Genomic DNA, 22,706 nt, shown 5'->3' with positions numbered 1-22,706 from the left:
CCTCCTGACCTTTACATGTGCCCCCTTGGTCAACAGCAGCACTGGGCTGCTGTTTACTCCACCCAGCACTAATATTAAAAAGACTTTAATAAAGAGGCAAACATTTATCCAATGGCTAATTGAAGTTAAAGAAAGTAAATAACTACGGTTCCTTGTACCTCTATATGCAAAAGTGTAAAAATGCGATAAAGTCTCTTCAAAAAAAAAAAAAGTGTATTTCTTTGGCATGCAGAACCATTTGACCTTAGTACATCAGATTATATCAATATATTGAGAAGTATTTTTTTAAGAGATGGTGTTTAGAATAATGGCAATAGTGAACAAAGAGTCATGTTAGTTATGTGCATTCTTTGGGTCGCTTGGATTCCTATTGTACATGAACAATAATATAGTTTATTAAATCACACACAGGAGAAGGTTTTGTACATTCTAAATTCATCTAGTCCGAAGACAAAATTGAATAGGATCACACAATTTGGTTAAATGGGGAAGCCAGGATTAATCCCAGATGTTCATGTTTTAAATTGTGCAATTCAGCCACTAGATGTATATGCTTCGTTTCCCCTACACCCATCTTACAAGCAACCGCCACCCCCAAACTAACCCCCTACCACCACCATGCTGGCATCAAGGCGGCCCTCGGTCACATCACAGGCCACATTTATGGCCCCTGGGAAAAAGTTTTGCGAGTACCCATGTTGTAGGCCAACCTTGTAGGCTCTGAACTTGCGGACAGGGGGAAGTGAGGTAAATATGAGGGTGGGATAAATAGACTGGCTCTACCGCCAGCTGACGGCACGGGGCGGGGGATGGGAGGGGGTGGCGCAAGTCTTTTAGGAACTTGGATCACTCGTAACTCTATACAAGTGCTTAATTACCATGTATACTATACCAAATTGTAATGCATTTTTTCCTATGTTATGCCTCATTTGAAGCTTTGAGACAGGTGGGAAGACCATCATCCGCTGGCAATTACTAAACTCTGTGTTAAAAAAAACAAAAACTCCGTAATGAGGTAAATATAAGCATTTTTAAAGATGTAGTAAGCGCCTGTCTGCGTGCTTTTACTGCGAGCTGCTGGCAGGCAAATGCCCTGTTTTGCCAAAATGTGTAATGTGGCAGAAATACTTAAGCAATTTCAATTAGTGCTCTATGGCACTTAAATAGTTTCACAAAGTTCTGTACTTGCAATGTTCGAAACGCCACGCTGGAAAACTAATAAAAAATGTTTTTGGCAAAGAGAAAACTTTTACAAATGTTCCTTCATAAATATATCTCTATTTTCTTTTTCAGTCAGTCAGTCCTTGTACCGTATGCGTCTGCGCCAGAACGAAAGGAAATGCCAAGGATGCGGACCGTGCAAAGAAGCCTGAAAACGGGGCCAGGCCCCACGTCCCCAAGATTTTCTTTGGCACAAGGACGCACAAGCAGCTGACACAAATCACCAAGGAACTGCGACGGACGGCCTACTCCGGCGTCCGAATGACCATCCTCTCCAGCAGGGAGCACACGTGCGTCCACCCGGAAATCCACAGCAACAAGAACGAGAAATGCGCGGAGCTGCTGGAAGCCAAAGACGTGAGTAGCTGTGAGCCGCAGAGCGGAGGGAATTACATGTGCTTTTGTGTAAGCACAGGCAAGCATTTCTCCTGCCTTTGCGACCATGGAGGGCCAAGTTATGCACCACGATTGACTAAATTACGTATCAAGAAATTTTAAATCGTGCAGCTGAAAGCAGCACAATTTGTGGCAGTATTATTTTACTATTTTGTCGTTTTGAAACGTACTAATCTTATCTGGGTAAACGTTTCACTCATTGGTAAGAGATTAACATCTGACAACAGTCACTGAGTTAATCTTTGCCAATAGCACCATGTGTGGTACATTTTAAAGCAATTTTTACACCGTTTAAAATGGAAACAGATTTTCTTGTTGCAATATTGTAACTATGCACCAGCTGGTGGATTATGTGGCAAGTGTAGTGAATCCATAACTATGTGCAAAACACCCTTGATGTAGCATCTAATAATTCCAGTGGTCCTGGTCACCCCCTAGCACACTATATACTCGAACCTGTTTCAAGACAGAGTAGATCTAGTTCAAACTACTCCAAGAATCCGCAGACCCTGAGAACTCATTCCAGCAAGCATTGGCAAAGCTAATAGATCACAGGAATAGCTTTGCCAATGCTTTCCACCATCTTGGGTTGAAATTGTTTATTAACATTTATTAAGTCTTATGCAATAAAATACAGAAATTTGAAAACATCACTAAATGCAATGCGTTAAAGGAGCGCCGCCCCAAATGCACGTGACTGAGGTTATATTTAAACACATTTGCAAGGCTTTACCAATGCTGTTTAAAGATGGCCACCATCTACAGCAGCCATCTTTGAATGAAGTTTGATTTACTTTAATAAATCCCATTTAAAGATGTATGGCATCTTTGAATGTTTTTTTTAAATAATAAACAAAACCATTCTAACGGGCCTGCCTCGTGCCTGGGCATCATGCACACACACACATAAATTGGGGGGAAACATGGCCATCCACAAATAGAATGGTGGATAGCAAACCGTGCTAAGAAAAAGGAGGAGCTGGATGAGCAAGAGGATGCTGAGTGGAGGGCAAAGGAAGACTAAAGAGAGGGGCATAGGGGGCAGAAAGAGGGAGAGACAATAGTTCTTCCAACACTCTGCACAGCAAGGTCTGATGGCAGCAGTGGAAGGATAACTCACCCCCAACACTTTGAGTTGCTCATGGTGAGACAAACATAAGAATAGCGAGGTAATTGATTCAGTAGCAGGGATGTAATATAGTCAACAGTGCTCTCCAATCATAAGCAAGAAGACCCAAAGGCCATCATAAGTATATGTAATGTATTGGAAACAATCGGTCTGGTCTACAAATAGCTAAAGCTGTGTGTAAAAAAGAGTGGGTAAAAAGGGGAACCTCCTATATCCTTTCTACTTAAGGTCGATGTAAAAAAAGGATTTCATGTCAGTGATTTGGCTAGATAGGCAAATATATTTGTATGTGATTGCTTAATATTTATTCCCTAAGTAACAGATTATATCTTATTGCCATTCAATATACTTAATTTGAAGCTTCTTTGTTTGTACTTAAGCAATTTTGTTTTTGGAATACCACCTTTGCGAGCTGAATCTCTGGAGCTGATTTCAATAGCAGTATACGTTGCCAAGTTGCCACACGCTTAGCCAGCTCTAGAAAGAAAAGTGGTGGTTCTGTTTTTCATTTTCTTCACTGCCAACTGCCACTGCCAACCTCTAGCCAGTGTCAGGAAACCCACATTAAGTGCTTGATTCAGATCTGTTTTCTTAATAGGTTGCTATCACCTTTTTTTTTTTTTTTTTTTTTTTTTTTTTTTTTTTTTAAAAACCTTTATTTGAGCAAGCAGAAATGTACAAGGATGGGCCTACAACCACACGGGCCAGCCGCTAAAAAGGAGGAGAGACATATCACATGAGCCCGCAGAGGTAACCGTCAATCAACAATGCAATACTCCACATTATATACAGGACCAAAACAGGTTTTATATATATGAAAAAACAAACATACAAAAAGGCGAGAGTGTATCACTGAAGGTCAGCCCAAGGGACGCAAGGGGGGGACAGCAGCGGAGGTGCAATAATAATATCCTAAGCACTAAGGAGTATGGAGCGGGAGGGGGGCAGAGATCAGGAAGAAGAAGGGGGGAAGAGCCGGTGACACCAGCTCAGTCCCTATATGAAGATTCCGGGAACGCCAGCCTAGGGAGATAAAGTAATCTCGACAGTGTCCACAAGGGGAGGAGTACAAATGTCGCCACGGTATTCGTTCCATTGACCCCACACCTTCACCCATGCCCTGGGTCTACCCCTGGCCACATAAACAGTTTTCTCACGGAACATGGACCAATCCATATTATTCTCCCATTGCGAGAGGGCAGGGGGCCTGAAGGCCCCCCAGAGTTGCGCAATATCTCGCTTCGCGATCATATAGCCCAGGGTGGCCCATCTAGTCTGTGCCACCGAATAGTCCGTGGGCTCCCAAACATTCAAAAGACAGCGACGAGGTTCCGGTCGCAAGGATATCCCCGTCACCACAGTCATCAGATCAAGCACGGCCACCCAATAAGCAGCCACCATCGGGCACTCCCAAAGAATATGCAGGAAAGTAGCACGCAAACCACATCCACGCTTACACAGTCCATCGGAGGAAAAGCCCATCACCATCAGTCGCGGTCCCGTCACGTACACCCGATGAAGGATCTTCAATTGGACCAAACGGAGTCGAGCCGGTATAGCCACCTCCTTTGGAGAGGAGAGGGCCGATTGCCAATCCTCATCATCAAGTTCCAACCCATCTCCCATCCACTGCTCCCGAAGCCGGGCCAATAAGTCAGTCCGATTGTTAATCAACTTTTTATAAATCAGGGAGATAGTGCTATCAGGAAGATGTTCGTCAAGGATACGGTCTTCAAGTGGGGAAGAGTCAGGCGGAATCTCACCAGGAGCAAACACCGAAACCAAAGCGTGCCTGATCTGTAAATAACGAAAGAATTCCCGACTACTCAGGCCGTAGTCAGCCTGGAGGGCCTGAAACGGGCGCACCGAACCCTTAGAATATACATCCCCCACTTTAGAGATCCCAATCAAGTCCCAACGGTCAAAACCCTTGGAAGACCAAAGACCGCCCAGACGTTCTGAAGCATAAAGCGGCGTCGCCAACGTCAAGCGATCCTCCCAGCCCAGGCTCACATTCGCAGCACGCCACACAGTCAACGCAGTCAAAGTAGGTCCCACAAGATGGCGCCCAGCGGAGCGAGAATAGAGCACTCTATTAAAGTCACCTCCCGGAAGCTGAAGTTTATCCATCTCAAACGCCGGATTACGACCCGGAGAGAACATAGCGTGATTAATAGCGGACAGATGGGAAGCCCAGTAGTATCTCTTAATATCGGGGAGCGCCATGCCCCCATCGTACCACGGGATGGAAAGTTTAGCGAGAGCAATGCGCGGTCGCCCATCCCAAATAAGTTGCCTCTGAAGGCTCTCAATCTCCCGAAAATAGGTCTTGGGGATAGGATCATAGTAATTCTGGAGAGCGTAGAGAAACCGCGGTAGTGACATCATCTTAAACAGAGCCGCCCGACCCAGTGGAGACAGGGGAAGTTTGCGCCAGCGGGCAACGTCCAAACGGAGCCTAAGCAACGGGGGAAGGAGATTACGATCAAAGCGAAGGGACGGATCCAAGGTAACGAACACCCCCAAGTATTTGAAACCATCCCGGACCACCTGAAGAGGAAGTCTACTCGGCAACGGAGGCAAGATACCAGACAAAACGTATACACAGGATTTAGACCAGTTGATGACGAGGCCTGAGTTAGCGCCAAAGGACGCAAGAACGTCAAATAAAACAGATAGAGACTTGCGAGGGGAAGTAAGATACAAAAGGATGTCGTCCGCATAAAGCGAGACGCGGTCTTCGAAGTCCGGGGCCCAACGAATACCTTTAAGGGACGGTTCCCAACGGAGCCAGGCCGCCAACGGTTCAAGAGCGAGCGCGAACAACAGAGGGGACAAGGGGCAGCCCTGACGGGTACCCCTGCCCAAGGAAAAGGGGGCCGACACTCTACCGTTCACTACAACTTGCGCCAGAGGTTCCGCGTACAACAGCCTAACCCAGCTAATAAACTCGCACCCGAATCCGAATTTCTCAAGTGTCGCCCATAAATAGGGCCACTCCACAGTATCAAAGGCCATGGAGGCATCCAGGGACGCCAAAATGGCCGGTTCAGTCAAAAGCCCCGCCCTCGCCAGCGCGCCGTGGAGGCGACGTAAATTCAGAGCAGTGTTGCGATGCGGGATAAAGCCAGACTGATCCGGATGGACCAACTCTCCAAGAACCGAAAGGAGACGGGTCGCCAAAAGTTTAGCCAACACCTTAGGTTCAACGTTTAATAGGGATATGGGCCTATACGAGGAACAGAGGTCACGTGGTTTACCCTCTTTGGGAATGACGACGATTGTCGCCAGACGCTGATCATAGGGAAGCATGTTCCGCTCACGAGATTCTAGAAACATGGCGCGGAGATACGGCGCCACCTTATCGGGGCATAACTTGTACAACTCAATAGGCAAACCGTTCGGGCCCAGTGCTTTGCCCGAACGGAGCGATCGAACTGCATTGGCTATCTCATCATTCGTAAAAGGGGAGTCCAAAGCAATACGGTCCAAGTCGGTGACACAGGGCAAAGCGATATCACGCAGAAGAAGGCGGGAGTCGGCAACATCCCTCACAGACACGGGAGCATATACCTCACGGAAATATTCCGCAAAACGATCAACAATGGCGGTCGGATCTATCACTTTCTCACCACTCGCAGACTGAATCACGGGCACCACACGATTAACCCTTTCTTTCTTGTCCAACCACGCTAGGAGTTTTCCCGCTTTGTCACCCACATCATACAATCTGCCCTGCTGCTCACGAAACATCACCTTTGCAGCGTCAGTGACCAGAGATTTATATGCAAACTGTTTGAGACCCAGGGCATGGAGTTTGTCAGGCGTGACACCAGATTCCAACTCGTCCTCCAAAGCAGAGATCTCCCCCTCAAGTTCCACCACCTCCTTCCTCCCTGCCCTCTTAGCTTCAACAATCAAGGAAAGGGCCTGTCCACGAATCACAGTTTTAAAAGCCTCCCACAGGGACACAGCCGAAGAGACCGACCCCTCATTTTCCAGGAAATATGAATCCATGGACTTGAGCAAGAGGGTACGAGTCTCAGGGGAGGAAAGATACCAAGGGTTAATGGGAGCCACTCGGCCCGCCGCCTCTACCCCAACCTCGAAACGAAGCCAGAGCGGCGAGTGATCAGAAATACCCCTCGGCAAGTGCAAAATCTCACGAACCGCCGATGATTGGGCTGCGGGCATCAGGAAATAATCCAGCCGGGACAGACTGCCATGGGCCCCAGAATGGAAGGTGTATTGGAGTTGAGTAGGATGCAACAGTCGCCAGCAGTCCACAAGGCCAAAGGTATCTAAAAACCCACCCAACCACTGCTGAGCCTGCGGGGTATCTCTAGGGGGATGGCGATCGTGAAGGCCGGAAAGCACCGAATTAAAATCACCGGCAAGAAAGAGAGTGCTATCAGGGAGATCCAACAGAACACGGCCCAAGTCAGTAAAAGTAGAGGCCTGCAAACCCGGGGGAACATAAACATTGAAGAGAGATAGGGTGCGGCCTTCATATCTACCCACCAGGACAGTATACCTCCCACGGTCATCATGAATCACCTCATCAATAGCCAAGGGGAGGGAGGTTCGAACAAGAATACCCACACCCCTAGATCCGGAGGTAAACCCTGAGTGCGCCACAAGGCGGTAGCCCCATCTATTCATCGCGTAACAAACATTACCAATCAAATGGGTTTCTTGCATCCGGTGACAAACGCCGAATACATTTTAAGACCACACTGCGCTTAATACGATCTCCCAGGCCATTAACGTTCCAGGAAAGAAATTTCAACCCTCTACCCCCCATCCCAACCACCCGAGCCAAGACCCCTCGTCCATGAGCTAGACATCAGAAACAGCAGCAAACACAGGAGCAAATCGCCTTGAAAACAACACACAGAAAAGAAAAAACTTCCCAACCCCCCTCCCCCAAACTGAAGAGAAACACCCCCCACCCTGCACCCCTGCAAAAAGCTAAAGAGCCACCCCAACCTGCAGTGTGCCTGTCGCCCAAGAACCCCTATTCTACACAAAGACCCCGGAGGAGGAAAGGTCTCCGTTCCATCCACCCCCCGACCTCAGCAAGAACAAAAATAACAAACGAAAAGACAGAATGATCACAATGTAGGGGGACGCCGGCCAACACTCCTGAGAATGTATTCAAAATAAGACATAAGAGCCGAACAGTTAGATCTCCACACCACCTTCGGCACCGCCAGGGTGAGCGGCGGAGTCTGTCTCAGGAGGACGGTCAGGCAATGAGTCCAGCCAGTCATTAACAGCATCTGGCCGATCAAAGAAAAGGGTACGTTCATTGTATTCAACCCGGAGTCTAGTGGGAAAGAGCATGGCGTAACGTAGGCCCCGGTCCCGGAGACGTTTCTTGGCACCACGAAACTCCATACGTTGTCTCTGAACCTGTTGGGAAAAGTCCGGGTAAAAGTTCACCGTAGCGTTCTCAAAGGCCACCGGGCCCTTCACCCGCGAGGCCTGCAGGATAGCGTCCCGGTCTCTATAATGAAAAAGCTTCGCTACAATGGGTCTCGGCGGGGCTCCCGGCTTGACTTTGCCCCCTGGAACACGATGTGCACGTTCCACCGTGAAAAATTTTGTGAGACCAGAAGGGGCCAAATGGTTCAAGACCAGATCCTCAACCAGGAGATCCACCGAGTGGGGTTCAGGGTTTTCCGGTACCCCAACCAGGCGAACATTGCAGCGACGCGCCCTATTTTCAAAGTCCTCCAGGCGACGGGTCATGAAGTCGTTCCCCCGACGGAGATTTCCAATCTCAGTTTGGAGCTCCGAGACGTCATTCGTAAGGCTAGAGGATTTAATATCCAGTGATTGTACCCTCTCATTCGTCTTTCCGAGATCAGCACGAATCAGATTCACCTCAATAGCCACGGTGTCAAGTTTGTGGGCCAAGGCCTCGTACTGTAGGCCGATGGATTCTCTCACACCCGAGATGGCGCCCATGATATCCTGTAAGGAGGGCTCCGCCGATTCTTCCAAAATTCGTTCGGACGCAATACTAGAACCAGGCAGGGCAGCTCCGGGGGACCCCTTAGAATGGGTATAACGGTCCATGACATTCGATTGAACTGGAGCTCCGCGCAGAGGTGTTTTCGTCTTGCGCGTCTCTCTGTCCCCTCTGCCCGCCATTTTGAAGATGCGTCACAGGACGAGCCACCAGGTTCGACGGGCCCGACACCCAAAGTACAGGATCAAAAGTACATAAAAAGGGGGCACAACTCGGGTAGAGGTCGCCAAACCAGCAAGTAGGTCACATGAAAGCCCAACAGCCGATCTGCCTCCAAGTCTCAGTCGCAACACGACATCCACAGCCGTGGCCCAAGTCGGAACAGAATCGAAACCGAAACCTAGGAAGGGGGGACCCACAAGGCCAGATCTCCTGCCGTTGTTGTTCAATTGCAGGACGGCTACAGTACCGCACCCCGTCCCGGGCGCACCTCAAGGGCGGAGCCCAAAAGTTCAGAGCACCATAACTCAGGAATACGAGATCCAAATCGATTCCTGAAAAGTGCCAGGGTAATCAGCCAAGCGTCCCCTACACGAATTCTTGCAAGAAATCAGGATTCAGCCAGGATAAAATGTCGGGAGCGGCGAGGGTCCGGAGAGCGCTGTGCTCAAGCGGCCATCTCGGATGCCCGCCAAGCTCCTCCTCTGTCACCTTTTTTCTTTTTAGGTTTCGACCTGGCGAGGGGCACGCAGTGCCACTCCCAGATCGAAAACTATTGTCTCTAGTAGGGATGTAGGCACCGCCTCTGCCTCTCATTGGCTAGCTCCATAAATGGAGGCTAGCCATTGGAAGACATCTGCGTCAATCACTTTCTCCCCGTGAAAACGCGATTCGGGGGCGTTTCCGTGTCTTTTTTTAAGTCACGCCCTCTCCTCTTCCCATTGGCTGGAATTTTACCTTCCAGCCAATGGGAAGGGGAGAGCACGCCCCCGAATCCCTACAGGACGCTGTGCTTTCTGAGCAGCGTCTACCGAGGCTTTTAGGTAAGCCTCTGCCCCCCTTTTGTGCCGTTGTTTCTTGTTAATGCTTGTTTTCCAAGCGAGAGACATCGATGCAAAGGCAACTTAATTATTACAAATCAATTAAAAGGTGGGGATGGAGGAGGAGAGAGGCGGATGGCGCCGATATAAGGCCGCGTCCCGGGCGTTTCCAGCCCGTCCCTTCCCCGACCTGCCTTCACCCGCCCTGGCTGCCGTCCTCCACTCGTCCCCCGCGGCCTCCAGCGCCCTTCCTGAGCGCCTGCTCCGTCTCTCGTCGACTCAGGATGAAATGCGTGACCGCTCCGAAGCGGCCGCACCCTCTTGGGATCCGACATCAGGACATCGGACTGCGGGGAAGTTGCGACTTTCGAACAACTTACGTTTGCGGACTTTTGGCTTTTTTCTTCTTTTTTACTGTGGATTTATTCAAGGGTCATTTGCGTTTTTTTACAGGAAAAATGTGGAATGTGTGTTTTTGTGCTGAGGATTGAAATTCTGCGAAAATGATTAATTGCGCCGTTAGTGAGAGGGAAGCCGGGCCCGGCCTTCTAGTCGCCTCGCCGTCTTTCACTCATCCACTTATTTTATTTCCCTGCTTCCGCCCTCCCTTCCTCCCCAAACTCCACTAACGCGCCTTCCTTCTGTGCGCACTCCTCTCTTCTTCCCTCGCTCCCCCTATTTCTCCCGCCGTTCCTAATTTCTATCTTATCTCTCTTCCTTCCCTCCGCCTTCCTTGATTTTTCTTCTTTCCCCCTCTCGCGTCAACCTTTCCTCCACCCTTTCATCCGTTCTCATTGAGTCCCTTGCCCCATGCCCTTCTTCCTCATACCCCCACCCTTTCCTTCTTTTTTTATTTCCCATTTTCCATTCCTCCTTCCTCCCACCTTTCCTATCCGCCACATTCGCTCCTTTTTGCTTTATTTATTCTTTTCACTGTTCAACCCTTCTCCTGTTTGTTCGCACCCCCCTGCACTTTCGTTTTCCTCTTCTTTTCCAAGCCACCCTTTAACACCCCTACTAGTTGTTGATTGCCCTCTGTTTCCTCTTGCTTTTCATTCTTTCCTTTCAGATTCCTTCTGCCCCGTGCCCTCCGTCCTGCCCCCTCGTCCATTCTAATCTCTTTTACTGCCCGCTCCCTCTTCCTTCCGCCGCTTGCTCACACAGTTTCCCCTTTTCGGCGACTCACCCTTTATTTCTTCCTTTTCACCCCCCACCCTCCTCAGTATTCCCAGCCGTCGCATACTTCATTTCCTTAGGGTTCCATTCTTGGCTGATGTCCCCCCTCCCATCCAGTGTCCCCCTTTTCACCAAGCGCTGCCCTCCACCTGCCTTCTCTGCTCCTCCCACTTGTGCCCCCATGCACCGTGGGTCCCACCTTCTTTCCCTGCCTTTAGTCAACACTGAAACACGTCCCTCATAAGCCATACATTTAAACCGACACTGTTTTATTAATACCGTACATCTCAGCTTGCCAGGGACATGACGCGTTTTATTAATTCATCCACAGTACAATGCGGAAAGTAAATGTCTGATTTTCAAAATAATTTATATCTGCGCACTTTGGACGCGTCAATATGAATTACAAAGCAACACAATATTTTGAACAGAGACGTGGGGGTTGTGGGCTGGAGATAGAACAGGACATTTTCTTGTTATGAATACATTTCAACAGAGGGCTAAAGAAGTGTCAATCACGGGTCCTAATGTCACCAACGCTACCCCAGCACTACTGGCCTTTACGAGTTGCTGGCTTGGAATATAATCATCAGATATTACATTTGTAGGTAGTTTTTCAAACTGTATACGTCTACGGTAGCTCGGCATCTGGGGTAACAGCGTCACAAAGGGAGTAAAGTGCGGTTTCTGGCGTTCACTCAAGAAGGAAACAAAAATCATGTGCATCTATCTTAGTAATATACATAGCTGCAGAGCTCCGTGAGCGACTGGTTGAGGCCAGAAATGTTGCAATGTTTACGGTGCTCAGAGCGTGCCCAGTCACCATGGCACTGGCCGCCGCGGCTCCTGGGTGTCCTGATATAGAAGGCTGCAGGAAGTTTACTTTTCCAACATCAGACTGCAGCGCTGGGTCCTGACAGTAGTTCACACGCAGGTTTGGTGCCCACAGCGCCAAGAAATAACTCCCATCATTGTCGTCCGGGGCACGATTGGTGTTTACACCGAGCCTGCACTTCAGGCCGGCAGCCGTATTTGAAGTTTTTTGTTGTGTCCCTTGGGAATTCGCCCGAGATGCTTCTATGGTGTCCCTTCTCTGGTGAAATCTTACCCTCAGAGATGTCTTAAGTATTCCACTCTAGTGAAACCCTACTTAGAGTATTGTGTCTCCTTTAAGTGAGGGATCATCTGCAGTATTGTGTCACTTCGTAATCAGATGCTGCCTCTTGGTTTACCTGTAAGTTCACTGTAGTTACACCCGTTTTACAGTTGTGACTCATAAGAGCTGGACTCTGCTGTCGAGGGACACCCTAAGTGCACCCTCCATGCAAGAGCGACTACTCTTCGTTCTACCCTGGCAGCATAATCCATGGGCAGGTAACAGGCCTTTTTTTAACTGTATACACACAGGCTACTGCAAAGAATACGCAACCACAGGTATCTCCGGATCCTTTGCCTTCATGACTTCTCGGATAGTCACAGAGAGCTTCAGAGCATGTGTGGGGTGGGAGACGGGGGTGGATGGACAGGTTTCACATGAGCCTGGATGGACGAATGGTGAAGCCCATTGGATGTCGAAGATGGTCGTTGGTTTGTATCTTTCATCAGTGTGAAGCCTTCACATGCACTTTTATCCCTATGAAAGATTATCTCTGTAGGTGGGGGAGGTATCCAGCTAGGCTTGTTTGAGGTGGCCACAGCTTCATTGTCAATGTAAGGTCCCTTTTCTTCCAATGCCGTCGCTAGAAGTGATATGTTTCCCCAGTAGCGGCCGGTGGTGGGAGTGCTGCGGGGCGGGGGAAAAGCAGGGTGGGGGGTAGTAAACTATGGCATACGGCTGAACAGAGGGCACCACAGCACTCCCAACACGAGCCACTACTGACGTTATCTGCTTTCCATCTGCAACAACGTGCAGTTGGGACTGGGCTTTCTTATTTTAGATTCCTGCTGGGCACATAACAAATGAACAAATGAAATAATAATTTCTGGTGCTCTTCTCCTCCTCTCTGGTGCTCTCCCCCTCCCCTCTGGCGCTCTTCTCCTCCTCTCTGGCGCTCTTCTCCTCCTCTCTGGCGCTCTTCTCCTCCTCTCTGGCGCTCTTCTCCTCCTCTCTGGTGCTCTTCTCCTCCTCTCTGGTGCTCTCCCCCTCCCCTCTGGCGCTCTTCTCCTCCCCTCTGGCGCTCTTCTCCTCCTCTCTGGCGCTCTTCTCCTCCCCTCTGGCGCTCTTCTCCTCCTCTCTGGTGCTCTTCTCCTCCTCTCTGATGCTCTTCTCCTCCTGTCTGGCGCTCTTCTCCTCCCCTCTGGCTATCTCCTCCTCCCCTCTGGCGCTCTTCTCCTCCTCTCTGGCGCTCTTCTCCTCCTCTCTGGCGCTCTTCTCCTCCCCTATGGTGCTCTCCCCCTCCCCTCTGGTGCTCTTCTCCTCCCCTCTGGCGCTCTTCTCCTCCTCTCTGGCGCTCTTCTCCTCCTCTCTGGCGCTCTTCTCCTCCTCTCTGGCGCTCTTCTCCTCCCCTATGGTGCTCTCCCCCTCCCCTCTGGTGCTCTTCTCCTCCTCTCTGGTGCTCTTCTCCTCCTCTCTGGTGCTCTCCCCCTCCCCTCTGGCGCTCTTCTCCTCCTCTCTGGCGCTCTTCTCCTCCTCTCTGGCGCTCTTCTCCTCCTCTCTGGTGCTCTTCTCCTCCTCTCTGGCGCTCTTCTCCTCCTCTCTGGTGCTCTCCCCCTCCCCTCTGGCGCTCTTCTCCTCCTCTCTGGCGCTCTTCTCCTCCTCTCTGGCGCTCTTCTCCTCCTCTCTGGTGCTCTTCTCCTCCTCTCTGGTGCTCTCCCCCTCCCCTCTGGCGCTGTTCTCCTCCTCTCTGGTGCTCTTCTCCTCCTCTCTGGCGCTCTTCTCCTCCTCTCTGGTGCTCTTCTCCTCCTCTCTGGTGCTCTTCTCCTCCTCTCTGGTGCTCTCCCCCTCACCTCTGGCGCTCTTCTCCTCCCCTCTGGCGCTCTTCTCCTCCTCTCTGGCGCTCTTCTCCTCCTCTCTGGCGCTCTTCTCCTCCTCTCTGGCGCTCTTCTCCTCCTCTCTGGTGCTCTTCTCCTCCCCTATGGTGCTCTCCCCCTCCCCTCTGGTGCTCTCCTCCTCCCCTCTGGCGCTCTCCTCCTCCCCTCTGGCGCTCTTCTCCTCCTCTCTGGCGCTCTTCTCCTCCTCTCTGGCGCTCTTCTCCTCCTCTCTGGTGCTCTTCTCCTCCTCTCTGGTGCTCTTCTCCTCCTCTCTGGCGCTCTTCTCCTCCTCTCTGGTGCTCTCCCCCTCCCCTCTGGCGCTCTTCTCCTCCCCTCTGGCGCTCTTCTCCTCCCCTCTGGCGCTCTTCTCCTCCTCTCTGGCGCTCTTCTCCTCCTCTCTGGCGCTCTTCTCCTCCTCTCTGGCGCTCTTCTCCTCCTCTCTGGCGCTCTTCTCCTCCTCTCTGGCGCTCTTCTCCTCCTCTCTGGCGCTCTTCTCCTCCTCTCTGGTGCTCTTCTCCTCCTCTCCGGTGCTCTTCTCCTCCTCTCCGGTGCTCTTCTCCTCCTCTCCTGGGTAAGTCTCAGGGGAATCCAGTGCCAACCACTTACTATCTTCTCTTGTACCATCAGTGCCACCTCAGCACTGATATGGTAGTGCCAGGGAAGAGATTCTGTTTGTGTTTTTTGTTACTTCACATTCTTTACGTTTGGTCCAGGATGTCAGTGAGTGATCAGCACACATCTCTTGTTACTTTGGTACCCAGCCCCTCCCGCCTCATGCAACATCAAAACCCAAATCCGGATTCCTATTAGTGAGTCACTGCATGTTCCTTACTTGCTTTATATTTCGATATCAATGTAGTCTCATTGCTTGCTTTGTCTTTTTATTGTCCATTCCCTACAGTTGTTTTATGTGATGTCATCGCCCACTCATGACGGTTGTGATGTGATGTCATTGCCCACTGACTCCTTGATTTATGCGCCATTATTGCCCGATTCCTAATTGTTTTATGCGGCATCATTGCCAGTTCCACACGTACTTGCATGTTATCATTGCCCACCCTACCACACGTTTAATTTGATGTTATTGCCCCCTCGCTGCTTGTTTATATTTTATTATTTCCGACCCCTAATTGTTGTATACACTACCATTGCCTACTCCTCGTCTTTGTTTTATGAGCTGTCGGGCCCTTGGCCCAAATATAGATTGTCATTGAAAACAATGGGGTAGACCCAATAAGTCAAAGGACCTGGGTAGTAGTATATATAAAACAAGCATTTACAATGCAACGGTTTCGCCTTTGGAAAAGTTTGAGCTATTGGCATTGTAAATGACAACATTTGTATTTATGTGTTGGTTTTGAAAACAGATAAATAAATGGCATTGTCATTTACATTGCAAATAGCTTTAACGTTTCCAAAGGCGAAACCGTTGCATTGTAAATGCTTGTTAAATGAAGTGATGTTAGGAAATCAAGGTCAATTTACTTTTGAAAACAGATACATTTCATTTTAATACCTACTGGTATTTGAAGTATTCAAGGGGTAACTGATCTTACGCAACATGAAACCCATTTGGCAATGTTTGGTTTGTATTTCCTTTGCTTAATCCACTTTGAATTAGATTCTTGTACTGATAGAGTTTTGGCAGATCACACTCCCGTGCGAACACACACACGTGCCCCCAGTTGTGGATATAAAATACTTAATTGAGTGTTTTTCAAAAATGCATAAATTACATTTAAAAAAGGAAGAAAACAGTGATATAAAAGTATACCATAGTTATTCAACCAACTCCACATTACCAGTGAGTGATCCTGTAATTGTTTAGTACAAAATGCATATCGAAAAATATGATTTCTCGTATGCTTAATACGCGCTAAAAATTTATTTACCTGTAGAAACACTGAGCCACAGATAGTATTGTAAAAGTTTTAACCGGGTATTGTGCAATAATGTGTTTAGGGATCTGCAGAGACAGAACTTGTTGCATCTTGCAGATTTTGGGGAGTGAGAGCAAGCACTGTGCTCCACAGATGCAAAGTTATTGTCAAAACTTCCCAGTTGAGATTATCTGGTAGGACTGTGAGGAGGTGTGATGTGTCAAACTGTAGGTGGTGGTTGAGGACCTTGTATGCAGGAAGTGCTACTTCCACTCAAGCCCATTCCCTCATGATGCATTAATAACCTGCTTTTAGAAACAGAGTATTTTAAACTGCTTTAGTGCAGTGGATGACTAGTTGATGTCCACTCCCCTACCTTCACAATGCTATGGATGTCCATCGTTTAGGAAAAGAAAATGCATTTGATGAAAACACCAGAAACAATTTTTGTTCTGATTCCAAGTCGTGATGCGAGGAAGGAACTTTCCTCACATCTCAAGTAATTTTTTTTTAGTTTTGCTGTGCCGAGCAGCTTGCAGTGCAACACAAAAGTAAAAGCTGACTGCACCTTGGTCTGCTTTCACTTTTGAGGCTGCCCCCGAGCACCGCTCAAGACTGACAGGCAGTTGCTCTCGCCCCCTAGTAGATCTCTGCCTGGGGATCATATTGGGAAGGTGATCCAAAGCAGGCATGGCACTCCCTTCCAAATACCAGGGACGTTTTCTGGCAGTGGGGCTGTCCACTCTCCTCAAACCTCAGGTGTCTGCACTTGCCCTGGGCAAAATAGTTTTTCTGCCCTCAAAGGGGCAGGTAGGGGGGTATTTATCTTTAATCAGGGCAGAAACCCCACTAGGCATTAGGGAAATGTTCAGTGTTCTTTTTTGGGAAGGGGGTGCAGTGCTCCTATGAATGGCCCCGTGCTCCCCCTTTCACTGGACTCAACAATCGTTCTGCCCAACCCAGTGTGCGGATAGGGGGTGTTTATCCTCATCTGCCCTTTGGGGGGCAGAAAGCTGACTAGGCACCAAGGAATTGGTCAGTGCACTGTTGTGGGGAGTAGTGGACCCCTGTACATGGGCCTGTGCCCCCCTCGCATGGCTGCAACAGTACGACCCCTAAGTAAGGGGGGGTTAGGAGGCTTTTAACCCCACTCTGCCCCCCTGGAGGTGGGTCACAGAGCTCACATGAACACCAGGGACTCTCTTATTTACTGTTGTTGGGGCATAGGGAGCGATGCCTCAACCCTGGACACATCAGTCTTTTGACCCCACCCCCGATAGAGGATGGGGTTGTTTACCCTCAACCTGCTCACAAAGGAGAGGGCGGGTCAAAAAGCCCACTAGATCACCAACAATTTTTTTTATTTACTCCTTAGGCTTGGAGAGCAACCCCCTTGGATTATGATCTTGTGCTCGTCCCCACCCCCGAAGGTGAGCGTGGGTCAACCTGGCATTCGGCCTATCCCCCAACCCTGAGACCCCATCAGCATGACACCAATGTATTAAGTTCTATAGATCATTACAGGGTTTTATTTTTCTGTGTAACTTTATTGAAGCTGCTCTACTGGGTTTGATTTGCCACAACTGACTCTAGTGACTGATGGTTCCCTCTAGGGATGAGGTGCTCGTCTGGCTTACCTCTTGTTCAGCACTTTATGCTTACCACAAGAACATCCGTTCCACATTAACCTATTTGATTGACAGCAGTGACAATGGTCTGTGAGTACTTTCTAATTGAGCTTCAGAATAAGAAAGTTTAAATACTGTCAAAGAATTCCACCATTTGTCCCATATCTAAACAAAAACTAAGGGGCTTCCCTATTGTAAATAAAGTCATGGTGCTCAGGCACTGATCCTCAGACATAAAAACTGGCCTGTCCGCTGCTCTCCTAATATTTAAAGTCAACGTAATTGCATATTATCTCAACAGACTTCACTTTACAAACCACACAGTAGACTTGGCACAGGAGGTGAAGCAACAAATCTTTCAAAGTTGACGTTCCCCAGAAATCAATCTCTTCATGACAGCCTTACACAAGAAATCTTCTCAGTACTACCCTAGGAAACACCAACCCCTGCATTCTGTAGGCAACAGTTTTTGCCTTCGTGGCACTTATACTCTGCACTAAGCCATTCCACTTGCTTAGCTATTGCAGAAGGCCAGTCAGCAGATCCAATTCCACGATGCTTGGCTGATCTTGAAAGCTTCCGAATGGGGCATAAAGCCTTGGCCCCCTCAACATCTGCACCTGAATTGCTCTCTTCATTGTAAACATTCATCTGTCGCCCACATTCCCTTTAACTAGGGCAGTATAGATTGACAGTGTTTGCTTCCTGCGGTTAAGCTAGGTCTTTGGATCCTTTCTGTGTTGAGGTGGTCCAGATTCTTGAGTTCCTGTTCTCGTTGGCTAACAAGGGGCCAAACCTAGACAGAGTGAAAGGATACTTGGGTGTTATATCAATAGCCTCACCGCCATACCTAGAGAGACTAAAGACAGAACTGCCAGCAATCAGGAGAAATTTACCAACTGCCTCCTAATCAACTGCAGATCGGCTTCTCTACACGCAACGGACTTAGCGGAAGCTATCCTCACTCACGACATTGACGGTGCGTTCCTCACGGAGACCTGGTTAAATAAGACATCTCCTCCCTGCCTAGACATGCTGGTTCCACCTGGCTTCTCCCTCATTTCCAAAGACAGGATTGAGCAACGAGGAGGTGGGGCCGCCATCATCCACAAGGACAGTTGGAGCATCACTGAAACTTCCTCCTTCGAGTACGATTCATTTGAATGTCTATCCGCCGTCATCAAGACCAAAGACAACGATTCTCTACTGTGTCACCTACTATATCACCCCCCCGGGCAGAAACAATGAGTTTGGAGAACAACTCTCCGACCTGATAGCACAAGACGCACTCGGCGATTCCAAAAACATAATTCTTGGTGATCTGAATCTCCGATGGAACGAGACTCATAATCCTCTAATCAGATCGCTATCCAGCCTCCTTGATGATAACAACCTTACCCAACACTGTACTGAAGAGACTCACTACAAAGGAGCCACATTGGATGCCATCATTACACATAAGAATTCAATCACGGTCAACCACATACTTCCCGTTGACTGGTCAGATCCCCATATGATCTTATTTCATATCAACCACCCCATCATCTCTCTCAAACCCCCGCAAGACCCCCCTAAATGGTCGAGAAACCTCTCCCAAGTACCCCTAGATATCCTGGAAGATCAGTTAAGTTCACTCCTTCCGGACAACAACTCACACCTCTCAACCAATGATCTCACCGACCACTATAATTCTGAGCTCGTCTCCATTCTCGACAAACTAGCGCCTCTAAAGCTCAAAAGAAGCCGAGCCACTCCATCCAGAACCTGGTTCAACGCTGACCCCAATGCAGGAGGAAGAAACCTGAGAGCCAAGGAATGAAAGTGGAGAAACAACCCAACCACCATTCTTCGCCTCCAACTAAAATCAGCGCGCAGGAAGTACAACAATCATATCAAAAACAAGAAATCCAGCTTCTTCCGCGAGACACTGGTTAAAGCCAAAAACAGACAGAAGGAGCTCTACAACATAATCAGACATCAAACATCCAAGCCTTTGTCCACACCCCCACAGGCGTCCAAAGATCTATGCGATAACTTCGCCAACTTCTTTAATGATAAGGTCCTAAAAATCAAACTATCTCTTGACATGAACAACTCACACCTCAAGAAGAGCAGCCCGGCTATCTCACAGGCCCTCCCCTCCGGCCCCTCTCTCTCCCACTGGCTCAGCTTTCGCCCCGTCCTGGAAACAGAGATAATCTCGCTGATCTCGACTTCCAAACCATCAGCCCACTTCTCGGACCCCATCCCTCCCTTACTAATTAAAAAAAATGAAGCTCACCTTAGCACCAATCTGGGGCAAAATCATAAACAGCTTCTTAAAAAGCGGAACGGTCCCCGATTGTCTAAAAATGGGGCAAGTCACCCCTCAGCTGAAAAAACCCGGTCTTGACTCAACTGACTTGAACAATTTCAGACCGATATCTAACCTTCCTTTGCTCTCTAAAACACTCGAACGCTGCGTACTCCTGCAATTGACACAACATTTGGACAACTCTAATCTCCTGGCCCCCCTCCAATCTGGCTTCAGACAAGGCCGCAGCACAGAAACTGCGATGCTTAACATCATTGATGATATTCATGGATCTCTCGACGCAGACAAATGCTGCCTCCTCATTCTCCGCGATCTCTCCGCAGCTTTCGACACGGTGGATCATAAGCTCCTCATCAGGCCTCTTCAAGAAAGAGCTGGCCTCGGTGAGGTAGTTCTCAAGTGGTTTTCCTCCTTTCTACACAACCGCACGCAAATAATTAAAATCAAGAACTTCACCTCCGAAACCCAGCTAGTCAACAAGGGTGTCCCCCAAGGCTCAGTTCTGTCTCCGCAGCTCTTTAACATTTATATGGAACCGCTCGCCAAGCTACTCAGGAAAGCCAACATCCGCTTCCACCTCTACGCGGATGACACGCAGATTTATCTGGAAACCTCCAATGACATCCACAGACTAAATGACGTCCTTAATGATGTCCAAGAATGGCTGACAAATAACCACTTGAAACTCAATCCCGACAAGACCGAGACACTCCTAATCTCGAACAAAGAAGACAACCCTCAAATCACCGAGTGGCTAAAGTCAATCGAAGCGCCTAAAGGGAATCTCACGCTAGCTGACTCCGTAAAATCTCTCGGCATCACCCTAGACCCCAAACTTACCTTGACAAATCACATAAAGAACTCGGCGAAAAGTGCATTCTTTAACATCAGACTTTTGAACAAAATCAAACCCTACATTCCCAACAAGGACCTCAAATTAGCCACGCAATCTCTAGTACTATCAAGATTGGATTATGGGAACTCAATCCTAACAGGCATCCCTAAAGCACACCTGGCACCACTAAAAACAACACTACATGCGGCAGCAAGAATGATCACCGGATTAAAAAAATCTGACCACATCTCCCCGGCACTCAAAGAACTCAAGTGGCTCCCAGTTGAAATGCGTAGCACCTTCAGAACGGCTTGCCTAACCCACAAAGCCCTCCATACTAGCAAACCGGAATACCTGGCAAACAAGCTCAAAAAAGCAGGTCAAGTCAGAAATCTGAGAAGCTCCAACTCCCTGCTGCTCATCCTACCTCAAACCAGAAAGAAGAAAACTGCCGTCTGCTCTTTCACAGGAAACGCCCCCAAAATATGGAACTCCATCCCCCCGCACATCAGAACCACACCGTCCTATGTGGAATTCAAGAGCCAACTCAAATCCTTGTTCCTTATCCGTTCCCTTGGCTGCGGTTAATTCGGATGAGCAAGCATCCCCAGAACTATGTGGCGACGATGAATCCTGTTACCAACTCCTTCTATATTGTCACTCGTTGACTGCTATTACTTTTTATATGTCATGTTGTTAACTTGTCAGTCTCTAACTGTAAAGCGCTCTGTTACCTTCAGGTCTTGCTAGCGCTATAGAAAACTTCTAAATAATAAATAAATAAATAAATATCCACATTTACACCTATTCCGGTATAGCTCTTCAATTTACCCGTCCTCATAAATTTTTTGAAAGAGCTGTAGAAAGTTTTCCCCCCAATTTATCTTCTTTATTAATCAACTATTTCAGCCGTTGTACTCTTGTATTTAAAATACATTTCGCTGGATAACAGAGTTCTTGCAAGGTCAGTGAGTTAGTGAATTTGGACTTTATCAGCAGCCCTGGCTTTCACCTCATTCTCTAAAGACAAGGTAGTCCTTGGAGTCAAGCTTTCTTTCCTGCATAAGGGGGGGCTATACATTTTCATGTTTTAATTAATTTCTCCCTGTTCTTTTTCCCGCCTCTGCATTCCTCCAAAGATGAGGAAAGAGTTTGTATGTCAGCCCCTCTATAAGGCTTTGAGTCACTATATCCACAAGTCTTAGTCCTTCATAGCTGATAAGCCTGCTTATCAAGCTTCAGGCCTCTCAACTCAAACAAGCTGTGAAGAAACACACCATCTTGAGGTGATTGTTTTCAATAGTAAGACTCTGTCACGAGTTAGCAAGTAAACAGAGCTCTGAATGTTTGCAAGCCCCAAATCACAATTTGCCTAAGTGGTGTTGCACGTTTTGGAATTCTTAATCCTCTGCCTACAAGGATGCTTTGGAAGTGGGTCACTTAAGGAATCAGTAAGAGTTTATGTCCATTCGTATCACAACCTACGTTCACAAACTTTCTCTCCGATGAATTTGGTATCTCATGCAGCTTACTTACAAACCTCAAATTGCTATTTTATTATATACTTTTTTTTGGTAGCTTGGTCTACATGATAGTGAAAAAAATTGAGGGGAACTTACAATACCTATGCGCAAGCACCTGAAACTCTTCCTTGTGGAGTTACAAGACTCAATTAATGGTTTCTGATGGCATCACCTAGAGCCAGTGACAGGTCAATGCTAGGAAAATGTTTTGGATCTAGTCTGGTGCCTGTGAAAAGGTTCACTTAAGGAATCCGCAGGAGTTATTGTGTCCACCTGGAAGAGTGTTGCCAAAGGCAATCAACTTGGTAGTTCTTGAGTGTTGAGAAGGGCTATGACCCAAGAAAACAAAATCTAATATGGGTTATGATACACCCCCTCTTCCCTCAACAGTGATAATACATATCACATTACTCACTGACGATTTGCACGCATGGTTTATGCTAGTCTGTTTTCTCATGTGTAAAAGATACACACATAGGCATTTAACCAGAACCAAAGCGCAAGCTAACATAAAAGTAGATCTAGCTTGCTTGTAATTTGATAACTAACTTTGACCTTTGCACTATGGTAATCAATAGGCGAATGTGCCTTAATTAGTACACTTATTCTAAAAATTT

At 48.2% G+C, this 22,706-nt stretch overlaps 1 protein-coding gene across 1 annotated transcript in view; it reads left to right on the top strand.

Annotated features, from left to right (window-relative positions):
- BRIP1 (BRCA1 interacting DNA helicase 1) overlaps nucleotides 1-22,706 on the top strand; it is a 1,630,984-nt gene that overhangs the window by 500,360 nt on the left and 1,107,918 nt on the right. The window contains exon 7 of the mRNA XM_078679817.1: nucleotides 1,294-1,578. Within this exon, the coding sequence (XP_078535943.1) occupies nucleotides 1,294-1,578 (285 nt within the window). The remainder of the gene's footprint in view (nucleotides 1-1,293; nucleotides 1,579-22,706) is intronic.

The sequence above is a fragment of the Lissotriton helveticus genome, chromosome 3_1 (genome assembly GCF_964261635.1).
Source record: "Lissotriton helveticus chromosome 3_1, aLisHel1.1, whole genome shotgun sequence".
NCBI lineage: Eukaryota > Metazoa > Chordata > Amphibia > Caudata > Salamandridae > Lissotriton > Lissotriton helveticus.
Note: the sequence above shows the minus strand (reverse complement) of the source record. Positions and strands in the feature narration are given on the sequence as shown.